The sequence below is a fragment of the Stomoxys calcitrans genome, chromosome 3, assembly GCF_963082655.1.
Source record: "Stomoxys calcitrans chromosome 3, idStoCalc2.1, whole genome shotgun sequence".
Classification (NCBI taxonomy): Eukaryota; Metazoa; Arthropoda; class Insecta; order Diptera; family Muscidae; genus Stomoxys; species Stomoxys calcitrans.
The window spans coordinates 3,329,164-3,345,494 of NC_081554.1; the positions used below are offsets into that span (position 1 = coordinate 3,329,164).

Below are 16,331 nucleotides of genomic sequence, written 5' to 3' on the forward strand. Positions count from 1 at the left end.
TAAATTCTGACTAGATTTGGAGATAAGTTTTATATATTAAAAGTGGCACGTATACTAGGTTGTGTAGGGTATTATATAGTCGGCCCCGCCCGACTTTTGCCTTTCATTACTTGTTATGTCAACGATTATTAAAGCAATGAAATCCTTGTTTGAAAATTTTTCATAAGTCAATACCATATTTAATCGGTCAAATATAGGACAGTATTTATGAATTGAAATAAATAAATAAACGCAATGCAAATTTGGCTATGAACATTCCTAAGAGACAGGGGCAAACTTTTCACATATCAATAAGTGCTGTCCGATTCAAGTTTTTATAGCCGAGTCATAACGGCGTGGCGCAGTGCTACACCTCTTTGTACCATACCAAATGATAGACTAGCATTAAGAGGGGATAACCACCGCTGAAATTTTTTTCAGATGTTCTCCTCAGGATAAGTAAATGAATACAGGTTTATTACTCCATATTCCTTAATAATGATTGCCCTTTGTAAGTCCTTTTCCTTATACAGATAAAGACATGTAAAGTTCTAGTTCATTTTTTTAATTTATGATGAACTTAGAATTGCTTGCCATATTTAAGCAAATTTTTCCTACATTTGTGTTTATCGTAATGGGAAATAGTCAAGAGTATGTTGTAGAATGTTTTGTATTTAGTTTTGCTCGAATTTTACCCTTTTCTTCAACATTTAACCTTCTGCCTTTTTGCCATTTTCATTTCTTTGCAGATGCGGAAGCCAGAGCAGCTGCAGCCGCTTTGGAAGAAGCCGACAAGCAACCTGAGAATTAAGCAAACAACTCTCCCTAGTGTTAAACTAAACAAAACTACAAAAAACGTCCTTCGTATGAACTTTAAACACAGAGAAAAAAAATACACAAAAAAAATCTATTTGGATGAAAAAAAGCTCAAATATTATTAAAGAAAATAACAACAAAAAGAAAATGTTAGTATAAAAACCACAAGAATTTCTCACAACAACAACTTTCACAGGAAAGGACCTATCAGAAATGCAAGCCATGCGAACATCAAGTTATTGAAAGTTACCATGCATTCACAAACACACACCCACACACACAGACACATAAATATACCCACATACATAATTGCTTTAAGGAATTACAACAACTATTGTATTGTACTTAAGACGTGATTGGATGAAGAAAAGAAAGACAAAAACAAATCTAATTTACAACCAGAGAAACAACAAAAAACACCACATAAATACGCTTGACTTAAAAAAAAAAAAACAAAAAGAAAAACAAATTATCCATGTATGTTCTTATTTCAACAAAAAATTTGTAAATATTAAAATAAAACACAAAATCCCACATAAATACAAAAGCATTTTGTATATGTATGTATGTACAAGCAACAAAATAACATTGTAAAAAAATTAATAATGATATTAAAGTTATGCCGATATGTGCAGGGGATGTATCAAAAATTTTAAAGTTCAAGTTCGAAACACACACACAAAAAAATACTTTCCTTTATTTTCGTTACGAATCTCTTTTCCGTCGTGCAGGCAAAATTTCAAGCAATCACATAAAATCCGTACCCCAGTGGACGGAGATATTTGGCACTGCAAAGTTCTACTGGTCCATCCGATATTTATGTCATCTCTGAAGTCATGGCATTGGCCTGCATAATTAGGGCTTGCACAATACCTAAGAAAAATTCTCCCTTAAACATACATTTCTAAAAAAGCCATATTAAGCGGTTTGGCTCTTTTTGACCCATGTCTTTTTAACCAAATTTCCTTTTGATTTCCTACATGAAACTCATTACCCTTATTGTAAAAATATTGAAAAAATTTTTGATACGCCCTAATATGCACATCAACAATTGGTCCATGGTTACATACCTCCAAGTATGCATGAAACAGATGCTGTTGATGCAGAATGCAAATAACCCACAAAGCATATTTATTTTTCGACACACAAGCATACACTTATACAGAATGGTGATGTTGGCCCTTGGGTGGCTTAAGCTATAAGCTGCCATCACATTTTGTGAACTTCATAATTGTCTGTTTTGGAGTCTTTGTTACTTAAGACATACTTAGGAGATGTTTTGTTTGGTCAATTGTGGCAGTAATTACGCACAGTTCTTCTTTTCTGGGTATAGGTAGCAAAAACAAAAATTAATAAAAAAAAAATTTTAAGAAGCTAAGCAGATTACAGCAAAGCTTTGTGAAGCAGTTAGGTGTCAGTTTTCTAATGAGACAAAATATGAATTTTCGAAGCGTACTTAATATTAAACTAATAAAAAAAATTTCATACTAAGGAAAAGAATTGTTGTTCTCTTTCCAAAGAAACTTTTTTTAAATACTACCTTTAATTAGAGTTGTTTCTCTCAAAACAAATTTAAATGAAATTATATTTAACGAGAAAAATTAAAAAAAAGAACCTTTTTTCACCAACAATATTTCAATCAAATTTTCTCCAAAAATAAAACTTTATTTAAATTTTTTCCATAAATAATATTAAAACGAAGAAATTCTAACAATGCTCCCAAAAGACCAAATTTGAATGAAAGAAAAAATTTTAATGAAAAAAAAATATTTAAATGTTGTGAAAAATATTTATTCGATATTTCGTCCATCCGTTGATGAGCATTTTCAAGAAAATAATCATTAGAGTAGCCGTTGAGTGAAGCGGACGGGATTTTATTTCGCTACTCAAAGAAAAAAATTATATATATATATATCCGTAGCTCGGAATAGGTACTACCTATAACGTGAAAAAAACTTTAAAGCCTTTTGAAGTAGGCTAGAAATGGACTCCAAAGACTCAACATCTGCGGTGGTGGTGTCAGACTGTAGCGTGTTGTCTTCTCCCCCTATAGGTGTGGTTGCCTTGGCACCTGTAGTTGAGAGTAATGCTTCAAGCGCACATCTAGTCGTCAGACTAATTCATGAGGAAGGAAGACGGATAAACCAGAGGGATGTTCGTCCCTAGCCTTTAAGTGAAGGTGGTGTTTCTGACTCGGATTCAGACAGCGACTGCGTCAATGAAACAGTCATCGCAGCCGAATCGAGAGATGGGGGCATCGAGATGACGGCAGAAGTGAGCGATGGCTTTGATAAGCTCACAAGCAGACCGAGAAGGCGATCCGATGCACGACGATGGAGACAGAGGAGTATGTACCGGCAGCGTAATCGGGCGAAAGTGCAGGATGCCGGAAGGGATAGAACTGACATTCCATACACTTCTACGGAAATGCATGGAGTTTCAGTTCAGTTACGCAGACGATGTTATAATACTTCTAAGGGTAAGGATCAGAACGAGCTATGCAGAAGCGCCGAAAAGGTCTTGCATGTGGCATATGACTGGGCCAGACCCAGAGGTCTCAATGTTAACCCAGAAAAGACTGAAATATGCCTGTTCACGAGGAAGACAAAGGTGGACCAATTTAACGCACCACGTTATCCTCAATAAGACGATTTCTCTGCTCTACAGGAGTGTGATTAGACCAATACTTACTTACGCCTCAGTAATTTGGTGGAATGCTATGGGAAAAAAGTGCAACATAAGGACCATACAACAGGTTCAGAGAAAAAGTGGTCTTGGCATAGACGGAGCGATGAGGACCACGCCCACTAAGGCACTGGAGACTATTCTAGATATCCGACCCATTGACATATAGCCACTGTGGCTATGAGACTTAAGGCGATGGGAGAATGGATTTAGGATGGGAGCAACTCATACCATCGTGGTATAATCGAGGCGACGATAGAAAACCTGGAAGAAAGGGAAGAGGTTTCCGATGGGATACCTAAGATTAACCTTGAAGTCGAGTGCGAGGCACTGCTGCCATCGGCACAGTCTAGGATTGACATCTGAAAGATCATGTTACACGATGGGGTCAAAGCTAGAGGAGAGAGTGGGCCTAAGGTTCTACATTGAGAACCCAGGGACTCAGGTCTGTTTTAGACTGCCTGACCATAAAACGGTCCTGCAGGCGGAGATCCTGGCGATCACGGAATGCGTGAAGTGGGGTGGTGCTAACGCGTGGACGTCAAGTGTGAACGTCTTTACCGACAGAAAAAATTTCCATAAGGGCAATAACAAACAGGACGGTAAGGTCACGAACAGTCTTGCAGTGTAAGAAGGAGATTAACGCCTTCTCTGAGGATGGCAAAATCCGCATCGTTTGGTTGCCGGGCCATAACGGAGTAAGGGGAAATGAAGGGCAGACGATTTGGCGGTGAAGGCCCGAGGACTGCCGTCAATAAATATGGTTAACCCGAAGCCTTTCGAGTCGATGCAGTCCGAGTTAAGGGAGTGGGCGACAAATGCGCATGCAACATTGTGGAACAGCGAAACGGTCGGTAGGACGGGGAAAATCCTATGGGGGGATCCAGATCGTGGAAAGTCGAGGCTATTACTGAAAGGAAGTAAGAAGAAGGTTATGTTAGATAAGAGTGGCAGTCTTCTACAGACTCACTTAGACAATTTTAGGTCCGTTGTGATACCACAGTAGCCACAGACCAAGGCTTCTGGCGGGAATCGAATCCACGACCCTTACACTGGTAATCAAAGCACTCTACAAACTCGGCTACCGGGGCGCCCTACCTCGACCTCGAGCTTGATTTCACAAAATTTAAATATTCGGCTTAAAAGGTCAAACAAAATAAAACAAACAATTCCTAAGTCAAAAATATTTTCTTTAATTTATTTTCTCTAAAGAAAAATTTCAATAAATATTTCCCTTTGTAGACAAAGTTTTGAATTAATTGGTACCAAATTTAATTAAAAAATTCAAATTTTGCCCATGAACATTCCACTAAGGAGCAGGGGCAAACTTCTTACATATGAATGAGTGCAGTCCGATTCAAGTTTTAAGCTCAATGATAAGGGACCTCCTTTTTATAGCCGTGTCCGAACGGCGTGCCGAAGTGCGACACCTTTTTGGAGAGAAGTTTTACATGGCATAGTAGCTCACAAATGTTGGCAGCATTGGGAGGGAAAACCACCGCTGAAAATTTTTTTCTGATGGTCTCGCCAGGATTCAGCGTCATAGGCGGACATTCTAACATCTGCGCTAGGATATGCTAACCTTCCTATTTAATTAAAAAATTTAATTAAAAAGAACTTAAAATATCTGTATTTCCTTAACTGAACTTATTTAGGTGATCAAGGAGAAGCTCTTTGGTTCTGTGAGCTATATATTCAATATCTAACACCAACTTTCGAAATGTCTGCCTTAACTTGATCTTTCGTTCGATTATTTCTTACATTCATGAAACGTGATCTAACCAATGTAAGCGTTTTATTTTTGAACTCTCAACTATGTCAATATACAAGTAAAGCTCATTCAGCTAACACAGACTGGTCCATAAACATTTAATTCAGATATCAAATATCTGTTAGAAAATCTAACTGAAAACCCCAATGATTTACAAGTCGGTTTCGTCTTCTGTATAAGTGTATGCAACTTGTTATGTACCTAAGATATGAACAAACAAAAAATGTATAAACGAGTACCGGAAAGGCAAACAACAGGCATTGAAATTTAAATTTTTTGCAAAAAAAAAGTGTACCTAACTAAATATATTTTATGTTGAACATTTATTACAATTTGTATATATTTTTATTTGTTTTATAAGGTTTGCTTTCTTTAAATCCCTAACCAATTTTCTAGCTCTCTAACTTGTTAACATCTACTGTCTAACTCTCCACTTCTTTTCTAGCATTTTTGTTTAGGTTGTTTGATCAAAACAAAGAAGAAAAAAACAAACAAAATAAAAAGTAAAACTCTATTTGCTAAGACATCTATTTAGCCTACTATAATATTTAAAACAAAAAATAAAAACCACTATTTACTATACTACAAAAGGAATGAATGAATATATATTTTAATGAGTAAATGTTATTTTTATACAAACATGAAAGCTTTGGTTAAACAAATGTCTTTTTGTTGTTTATATATATCACGGATTATGTTGATCTTTTGGTTTTTGTTTTACACTCAATTGAGAGAATACACTCAACAGTGTTTGAAAATATTAAAAAAAAACGTTTTTCAAAATGTCTGATAGCGGGACCAGTCTTTTAAGGTTTACCATTGCTCTGAGACTACTACCGATGTTTGTTTTTTATTAATTGAAGAACATGAAAAATTGTTTCGCGGGACGAAATGGTGACAGATAATCCTTTTGATATATGTAAGTGGTAAAATTATTGATAGATTTTTCGTTTTTGGATAAAATGAGAAACCCACTTTTATTATGTGTGGCAAAAAATGGGGACCAAAAAGGCTCTCCATTTTGTTTTTTGTTTTTTTTTTTTTTAACTAAACTTTGTTTTTTGTTAAGTTTTAATTTTTATTTCGTATCAGAGCAATGGTAAATGTACTTAGCAGTAAGGTACCATAATATCAGCTGAACATTGGGATCATAGCTTTATTAAGGTAGTCAAACAATTGATGAAATAAACACGAAGATATAAACAATATTTAAAAACAAAAATATACTACATATATGTACTACTTAACAAAACAAACAAAACATTATTATAATAATCATCAGCAGCAAATACAAATACATAATGGAAAGAAAAACAAAATCGCAAAAAACTAATTGTATTGAAGAATCAAACAACAAACACTGCACTCCACACCACCTAACCGCCAATCAATCAACAAACCAACCAACCACCCTGAGCCCAAACCCTCGAGGGAGGGCCTTTTGGCAAAACAAGCCTTTTGAACAAGACTTGTCCGAAATTTAGAAAAAAAGTTAAAAAAAAATCCTTTTAAGAGTCGAACAAAATAAAAATTGAGATTTGTAGAAAAAATTTACTTTCATGCCAGTTTGGCCATACCTTTTAACTCTCCATCTGGAAAAATTATTCTCACAATTTTGTCGATTTGTTTTATTCATAACCGATACATAGCTTTAAAAACTATGTTGCAATTGTATCTACAAGTTAAAAGTCAAATGCTTATAAATAAAAAGAAACCGCTACATAACACTGATTTTGTGTACTCGCACTTACTTGGCATTACCCGGTTGATATGTAAACAAACGAAATGGGAAAATGTATTTCGGTACAATAAATATTATTTAGTATTTTCAAGAGCAGAAACTACATTTTGAATATTTTTTTATGTTTTCGACCAAGAAGGAATCGCAGCTTTTCCTGCTGAAAAATGTTCCCGTCCCCGCAATATATGACGTCATAGGAGGCAAAATTCTAAACAAGTAAAACGTATTGATTTAGGCCTTGTTGAATCTTTGGCATGCCTTTAACCTTTGATAGATATCTATGAATATAAGAGAAGCAAATGTCACATTTTTCTCCATGGAAGTTGCCGACGACAACCATCCATCGTGTCATGTCATGCAAACTAAACAGAGATTGCTATAGGAGATCATGGGGAAACCACCATGACACAATTACCAGGTAGAGTACCGTTAGCAGCTGAGTACAATTTTTTCTCGCTAAGTGCACTATCTGTCAACGAGTTTTGACTGTGTGTGTGCACTCTAATTAAGAACCATAAACAACGAAAAATGGCGCGGACTAGTAACATACTCAACATCAGAGTTGCACTAATCACTGATTTTGACAGATACATTTGTTGTTGGGCAACTGGCGCTACCTGTAAATGAATATAACTTGGCAACAACCACAATCGCATACGCTCATGTCGCATCCTCAATACATTTGTTGCATTAAGGTGACACCAGTGTTTTTAGAAATTTTTTGATCGAAAAAGAGCTCTCTCGCATGTGAAATTCCCCAAGACATCAATGCCATAATATTGTTCTACCTGTCGTGGATGTTACACCTAAAGGCGCTATTACACGGCATATATTGTAGATGTCTTATGACATGCCACTTTTTGTCTTCACATGTAATTGAAAATGTTTGTCAAAATTGTTAATTTACATACGATTCATCATTTTCGCTCTCACATCTATGTATGTTATTTTCGTGTGACATAACCTAAAAATTTGAGCAAAATCAGATTTTTTTTAATGAGTAATAATTGTTAAAGTTGTGAGAAAGCTGGTCCCCATCAAATCCCCAAGTCAAAAATGTTGGCCCCTTTTTCAAAATGAATCCCAAATTTGGGGAGAAATCCCCAATACTGGCAACAGTGGTTGCAAGTATTCTTATTCTCTTTATTTCAGTCGTTGTTGAGACAGCAACGGTTGAACGTGCTTAGGGGTATACGTGTGTTTTTTATATTTTACATATTGAGAGAATTAAAAATACTTGAAGAGAGTGTCACATTTTCATTTTGGGCATCGCTGAATTATAATGAAATGAATGTAAAAATTACCAATAAACAGTTTTTTTCATTTCTGCAATTTCTATGCTTTAGGGTTGGTATACTATTCTGCTGAAATGTTTAATTGTTTCGCGAGGGAAATTTGGCAGTAATAAATTGTTTTCATTTTCATACCAAAATAAGTTTTTTTTATCTGCACTCATTGTTTTATATATTTTTCTCATCTAAATAAAATAACAAATAGAAAAAACGAACCATTGAAACCAGTAAAACAAACAAAAATGATGCCGACAATGGTTTCAAGGGTTACCACTAAAATTTCACTAAAAACAGAGTAAATACACACACAGCCAAAACTCGCTGACATATAGTGCACTTCGCGAGAAAAAATTGCACTCAGCTGTTTACGGCACCCTTTAAACGGCTATGTAAAATTTTTTGTTTTCGCGAAGTGCACTATCTGTCAATGAGTTTTGGTTGTGTGTGTGTATTATAGTTAAGAACCATTCTCACACAAACAATCAAAAATGGCGCGAACTAGTTACATACACAAAATCAGAGTTGCACTAATCACTGATTTTGACAGATGGTGCACTCAATATTTTGTTGCTAAGCAACTGCCACTACCTGTAAATAAATATATCTTGGAAAAGCTGAACAGAAGACTCATTTTTATGCTGTTAATTTTTGTATTTTCATAAAACAGCTTACCTTAATAAAACATCTGTTCAACGTTGCAAATTAATTAATTTCAATAATTTGCAGGTTGTCAATTTTAAAGCTGGCAACATTTCTTTCTCTAGCGCTCTCTTTTGTTGACAAATAGAGTAAGCGAACGACTTTCTGATAACGCACTCGGCGAGAAAAAAATTTTACTCAGCTGTTTCCTGTATGCTACCTGTTCATGCTTTTAATGCATTTAATGAATGTTATGTACTAAATTTATAACCAATAGGTTTTATTTACCTTCTAGTAGTTCAAGAAGTCAAATTGAGCAATTAGTTAATATGGGGGCTATACTAGTATATATTTGTGGACCTATTAACAACATACTACTAAGGCACTACTACAGCAACTCTTAAAGTTGTACACATCGTGTGATACGTACGAAAAATTTAATATGACAAATTGATTTTGGAATAAAAATACAACTCTTTCGATTAAGTCGTGCTTTTATTTCATCTAACACACATGAAGATACATGTATATAAAAAAAAGTACAACACATATGAAAATACATGTCGATTAGAACGCGCTCTATTCGTATTCGAGGTACATAAGACAAGTCTTATGAATTCAGAAAATGACAGCTTATATATGACATGTCTTATCGTCTAATGGCAACTTAAGGGCGGGTGTTAAAGCCAGTTAAAAATCTACATAGAATTAATTTACTTGCCCAATTAAGTTCTATTGTGATAGCACATGAACAGGGGAAGGAAGATGCCCTCTCGTTTATATCGTTGAAACAATAAGTTCACATGGCAAGTTGCAGTACAAAAAATAACTCCCACACATTCCACATCAAAATGGTCCACAATATAGTACAGCTACTTGTAGTTCTTAAATTTAAAATTGGGATGAAGGTTTTGTGATAGCTTTTTATTGTATTGTAGTATTGGACGCCACCATACGAGTATAACAGGTAAACACATTTCTTTGGGGATTTTCTTTTCTCAAATATTTTCAAAATTAAAACTGTTGTCTGATGCATTGCACGTATACCGTATTGCTGCGATATCACTTTATGGCATGGTGCTTCATGTCATGTTGGATTGATGATCCCATATGGACGCAATACATTTGTTTTGGACAGATGGCTTTAATAGAGAAAATGTGACATTTGCAGGCTTCTAATATACATACATCGATACATCAAAATAGAGCATTCCGATGCTCTTGATGTTCTGAACATGAAAATACATTGTGATGTCTGTCGGTTTAAACATGTGTTCGAAGTGCCGAAAGATATGTAATTATTCTCGACTTTAGGATGTTCATCGGGAATACAAGACTTTCCAGAAACTTACACCCATTTATAATCGACTGGCTAATCGAGACAATATGTAATGAACTTTACCTGGAAATCACCCACTGCATCCAACAGCAACGTGTGTATCAACAAGGCTAAATAGTCATTAAGTGCTCAATAAATAAGGTACAAAGCGTGATGTCATACGACTTAAACGCACAGACTAGAGGAACCCTTTGCACCAGACCGCAACAACATATAAAACCATGTTTATACTTGGAGCAGATCTAGATTTGGGGCGAGATTTCGGAAATCTCATGTTTTGCAACGAGGTTTCCCATATATTTTGAGTGTGAGCAAATCTTCTTGTTTGAGGAGATTTGTAGCAAATCTCCTTCGAAATTCAAATGCAACACAGCGTGTGAATTGAATACCGGTTATTGTCGATAGTTTTTGGCAGTACTTTTTCTCAACTTCTGACAATTTCTTATTGTAATTATAAATTTTGTTGTAATATAAAAAAAATCGTTTCATTAATTTAATTGCTGACCTCAATACATAGGCACAAGAATAATGCACATCACAATAAAAACGCTGCCAAAATCATCTCAGTTGACAAATGTAAATCTTTTAAACCATTGTGTAAACCAAGGAGGATTTAAAAAGGTAGTCTCACGCGAACTGCTGTTAACATCCGGCCGGTTTTGACGGCATTAGATGTCAGATTTTTATTTGCATTCTCTTTGTTGTTATCTTCTTTCTCGCATATTCTCTGCTCATGTACGCAAACGCATACAAATTTGTTAGCGTGTGTTGGCGAAATGCCGACCAGCTTGATGACAAGATGGCGGATGTACCATATGATTTGTGGTTGTTGTACAAATGAGACCACCTTCAATTGTTTCACCATGAGTGTAAACGGGATTTGGAGATAATCTCAAATCAAGTGGATTTGGGCATTATCTTGTCTTTAAAAAAGGTTTATCATTAGAGAACTCTATCGTTAGATTTGTGTCTATCAACCTCTTCCAAGATTTCTATATAACAATTACAATTTTTCTGCCTTTATAATGAAAAAGATCCTTGTATGTTCTCATGCCGCAGCAATATTCAAAATGAAGGGGCCGAATTACCGCATACGTGAAAGTACCGTATCGAATGAAATTTCAACCGGTATTTATTGAAAGTTAAACCACTTTTATATACATGTTTATGTCAAAGTTTTTATAAGTAATGATCGATTCACACTCACATGCCGTAAATCGGCCCCTGATCTCCCTGAAACTCAAGAACTCAAATCGATTGGTTTTGTATGCTAGATGCAACCGATTAACATTTGAATGCAATCGTAAATTCGACAGACGGACGGACATAGCTTTAAAGTGCTACAACAAGAACAATAAAAGTCTAGGTTGATATACCCCCTGCTTAAGATTTAGGTAATCTATATACCTTTCCGTATAAAATGATGTACTTGTAAGTGTCGTCTACATTAAAAATGTTGAAAGAATTTGTTCGAAAACTTCAATACACTTGTGCGAAATCCTTCGAACTCATTTTATTTACATCATATATGGATATTTGAAGATTCGTGCAAACTTCCAGCCAGTGTATGATGATAGCAAGTACGATCACTTGTCGAAAACAAAATCGATATCTGCACTATATGATACTAAAAAACAACACAGCAGTTGTCAAAAATTGTGCATTTAAAATGTCGCACAGAAAACGTAAACAAACAATGAACGAAAACAAGGAAATGACAAATACCGTCAAATTATGTATGTCAGCTGATCGCTTTTGACCTTCTACGAGTACTGCTGTATTCGGACTGCTACACTTGTGTTGCGTATCCAAAATTGCAGATATGACAGGTTCCCATTTGCACCGAAACACATTTTCTTGTTGGTAAATGGCTTCTTTGCCATGCTATTGGCCTTGTCTTAGTTTATGCATCTTCGTTTTCTTAACTTCTAATTTTCGGACCTACGAAACCGGTAACTGGTACACCAAAGTATTAAAGCACTTTTATCTTAATCTACTTGTGGTATGTTTGACTCAACCTATTAAAATAAAAAAATTGTTTTTTTTTTCGTTCTGTTTTTCTGCACTCAGTGCCTCTAAGACTGTGAAATTGAATAATAAAAAATATTAATATTTAATAACAAACAAAAAAAGCAAATACATACATTGTTACATACTCGTACACACATAATACAAGCAAATACGCTCCTAATCACTACTATGTTTAAATTTGGAAACTATTATCGTTGAGTTTTTTTCCTTTCAACTATCGCTGAGTATCCGTTTCCTTAAGCAAAAACAGAAATGTGAAATTTTGAAATCTTTTTGGCGCATATCGTTTCTTTTAACGTTTAAGCAAATAGAAATAAAAGAAAATTGCATAACAAATTTAAGCAAATAATACAAAAAAAAATAAAAAGATAACAAAAAGCCCTTGTTGCAATAAATAAATTAATTGTTATCACCTAAAAACACAAAATGAATAAAAAAAAAACAACAAAAGGAACAGTGTGTAGTTTTAGTAGAGAACTATTAGTTGACGAAAAATAAAAATAAGCTTAATTTAAATCGCTGCTGCGACAAAATACTAAGTGAATGAAAGAAACAACAACTAGCGATAAAAGTATAAAAAAAAACACAACAAACACAAACAAACCCCAAATAAAATACATTGAAAAGAAAGCAATCATTTAAAATTAGTTGGTTTATGAGTAACAAACAAGGAAGCAAATACAAAACAAAATATTGAAAAAAATATATTGGATTAAACCTGCAAAAATACTTATACACAAAAGGATACATATAATATAAAGTAGTGCTAAAAGAAAAACTCATCCCACAACTGCATTACATTTGAAGGCTTAGAAAAGGAAAATTACAGTAGCAAAAACCCTAAGATTTATTGATTTTGTAAAGAAACTGCATACCATATTCCTATTTTGAGTAAATAATTCCTCTCTAAAAAAACACAATGTCATCATGCATACACTAGCAACAACTACCCACACACACATATATTAAGAATATACTAAACTTGTATTTATTTGACACTCACCTCAAAACTACTTTAAAACCTTCCTTCCACACACACACACACACAAAACTTACTATTTAAAAATAAAGAAAAAACAAAATAAATATATACAAAAAACCCCCATTGAACTCTAACAAGACAACAAACAACAGCAAAAAATAACTTAAAGAAAGACATTTATTATTATTATTATTACAATATATCCATATATTTAATATAATATACATTATAAAAAATTATAATTAAATGCGATAATTAAATAAAAATAAATACAAATAATATAAAAACATTCTGCATAAAGACTTTGATTTGTGTCAAGCATACCTTGTACCCAACACCAAAATATGGATCCAAAATTTCTAGGACATTCTAGTTATCCCCGGGAACCAGTTTGTTTGTCTCTGGTAATAACGCTATACTTATTTTAAGATGCACAATTTTTTAAGGATATATGGGTTTTTGATTTATTTTTTGTATTAATTTATTAACTAGCTGGACAGGGCCCGCTCCGCTGCACCTTCTTTCACTCTCTTATTTTTTCTGAGCCCTACATTGGCACGGTCAAGACAAAAGTCCTGTTTGGTGATGCTGGCACGGCCTTTCAAATATTTCGCCCCAATGTGGATATCATATTGGTGCTCTACTCCCAAACTTTTTGACCCTTAAATTGGTATGACAGTGAATATGTCCAGTATAAGGGTGTTTTGGTGGTGAGGTGGACCCCCTGTATCTGATTCGTGCTCTAGCCTCAAATACATTTCAGCATTATATTGTCATTATTAGCCTATATTTCCATTTGTAAACCAAATTTCAGTTTTCGAGTTATTCTAAACAAACTAAATTTCACTTAAATCGCCCCACCATCTCCGAGATCAGGCTTTTTGAAAATAGGGGGAGGGGAGGGTCCGCCCATTAAAGTTTGGATGTTAGATCTACTTCAGTTTTTTGGTTTTGATGGTAGATTGGAGTAGCCAAACCCTTAGCCCCGAAAGTGGATATCAAAAACCAAGTAATACATTTTTATATTAGCTTTTTACTATACCTTCGACTTGATATCCATATTGTCCCAATCGTTTCAGTTTTCCTGCTGGGGTGTTTTGGGGGGTGGGAAGGCCTCTCAGACACCAAGGAATAAATTTTTATATCAGAATTGTACTACCTTTCATTTGATACCCATATTGCCCAAAGCGGTAATAGTGTCTTGTTGGTTTTTTTGGGGTGGGGAACCCCCCGCGACAAAAGGTGAAATTTTTATGCCGTACGTACTCTACTCTTAAATACCTCTCATTTGATGCCCATATTGCCCAAAGCGGCAAAACTGTCCTGTTGGTTGGTGTTTTTGGGGGTGGGGTACCCCCCGACACTTAGGGTCCCATTTGTATGCCAAGTTCGTACTCTAGTCATAAATAACTTTTATTTGATACCCTTTCATATACCAAACGGTAAATATGTCCTGCTGGACGGTTTTGGAGGGTGGGGAGGGGTGGGTGCCTCAGACACCAAAAAATAAACTGTTATGGCAGATTTGTGTTCTACTTTTAAATACATAACTTTCATTTAATACCCATATTGCCCAAAGCGGCGAAAGAGTCCCGTTGGGGGTTTTTTAGGAATGGGGGACACCCCGAACACTTGGGGTGAATAGGGTATAACATGTTCGTACTCTACTCTTAAATACCTTTCGTTTGATACCCATATTGCCCCAATCGGTAAATATGTCCGTTCGGGTATGTTTTGGAATTGGGCGTCCCCCCAGGTTATATGACCCTAAAATTGTATAGCAATTTCGTGTTTTTGGCGTACCATAAGGTGACATACAAAATTTCGGTGCACCCATCTCCGAGATCTGGCATTTTTGAAAATTTAGGTAAGGGGAAGGGTCCGCCCTCCCGACGGATATCAAAAAATGTAATACCATATTTTCACCTGGGGCTCAAACTCTACCATCTGTGAAAATTTCATGAAAATCGGTTCAGTCGTTTTAAGTCTATACGGAACAGACAAACAACTAACAAATAAACCAACAAAGCGCAAAAATTTCATGATGAGATGAGATCTATATATAAATGATAGATAGATAGATAGATGAGATCTATATATAAATCACCCATAATATCGAGGGTCAAGTGAAAAGCCCTCCTGCCAAATTTCGATCGAATCGGTTAACAAATGACCACTTAATTGCATTATTTATCCAAATCGGACTAAACATGTCTGCGGGAGCTATATCCAAATCTGAACTAATTTTTTTCAATTTCAATAGGCTTTCTCTCTAGGCCGAAAAACCTGCCTGTATTAACATTTTAAGACTATCTGGCGAAAATTGCGTACTGTAGTTTGTACACAAATTAACATTAACAGACAGACTGACATAGCTAAATCGAATCAGAAAGTGATTCTCTGTCGATCGGTATACTTATCAATTGGGCTATATCTCTTCCTTGTGGGTGTTACAAACAATTGCACTAATTTATAATACCCTGTACCACAGTGGTGCTGTAGGGTATAAAAATTTCAATTTCTGTACCCTAAACAGCCGAATACAATTTTTTTCTCGCGAAGTACACTACCTTACAACGAGTTTTGGTTGTGTGTGTATTATAGTTAAGAACCATGACACACAGTTAACGAAAATTGGCGCGAACTAGTAATATACAAAAAATCAGAGTTGCACTTATCACTGATTTTGACAGATAGTGCATTCAATATTTTGTTGTTGGGCAACTGCCACTACCTGTAAATAAATATATCTTGGTTGTATGTCATATGTACATATTGGTTTAATGATGCATTTTTATATGAGTAGTTTGTTATCAAAAGAACGCTTTGATAGACGACCAATAAAAAATGTCATCTAAATGAATTGTATATTTAATGCCTTGCTTTTTGTCTCGATGTGTTTTTTCCATTTCAATTTTCTATCTAGGTGAATCCCCAAATACTTGACATCTGTATGTTAAGGAATTTGAGTTTGGTTCCTAAGAAGCGAGGGGCATGTTATTTGCTTTAAACTAAAAGTAACGTGAGTTGATTTTGTTTCATTTACCTTAAGTCGC

The 16,331-nt window shown here is 35.0% G+C and overlaps 1 protein-coding gene across 6 annotated transcripts in view; it reads left to right on the forward strand.

Moving 5' to 3' along the window:
* LOC106081269 (dual specificity calcium/calmodulin-dependent 3',5'-cyclic nucleotide phosphodiesterase 1) overlaps positions 1-2,529 on the forward strand; it is a 409,355-nt gene extending 406,826 nt beyond the window's left edge. For 4 of the 6 annotated variants that reach the window (XM_059364689.1, XM_059364691.1, XM_059364692.1 and 1 more), the window contains one exon: positions 729-2,528. In XM_059364689.1, coding sequence (XP_059220672.1) covers positions 729-790 — 62 coding nt within the window. In that variant the 3' untranslated portion in view covers positions 791-2,528. Of the gene's footprint in view, positions 1-728 lie in introns of all 6 variants that reach the window. The other 2 variants (XM_059364688.1, XM_059364687.1) reach the window with 1 other exon arrangement.
* The last annotated feature ends 13,802 nt before the right edge of the window (positions 2,530-16,331 follow it).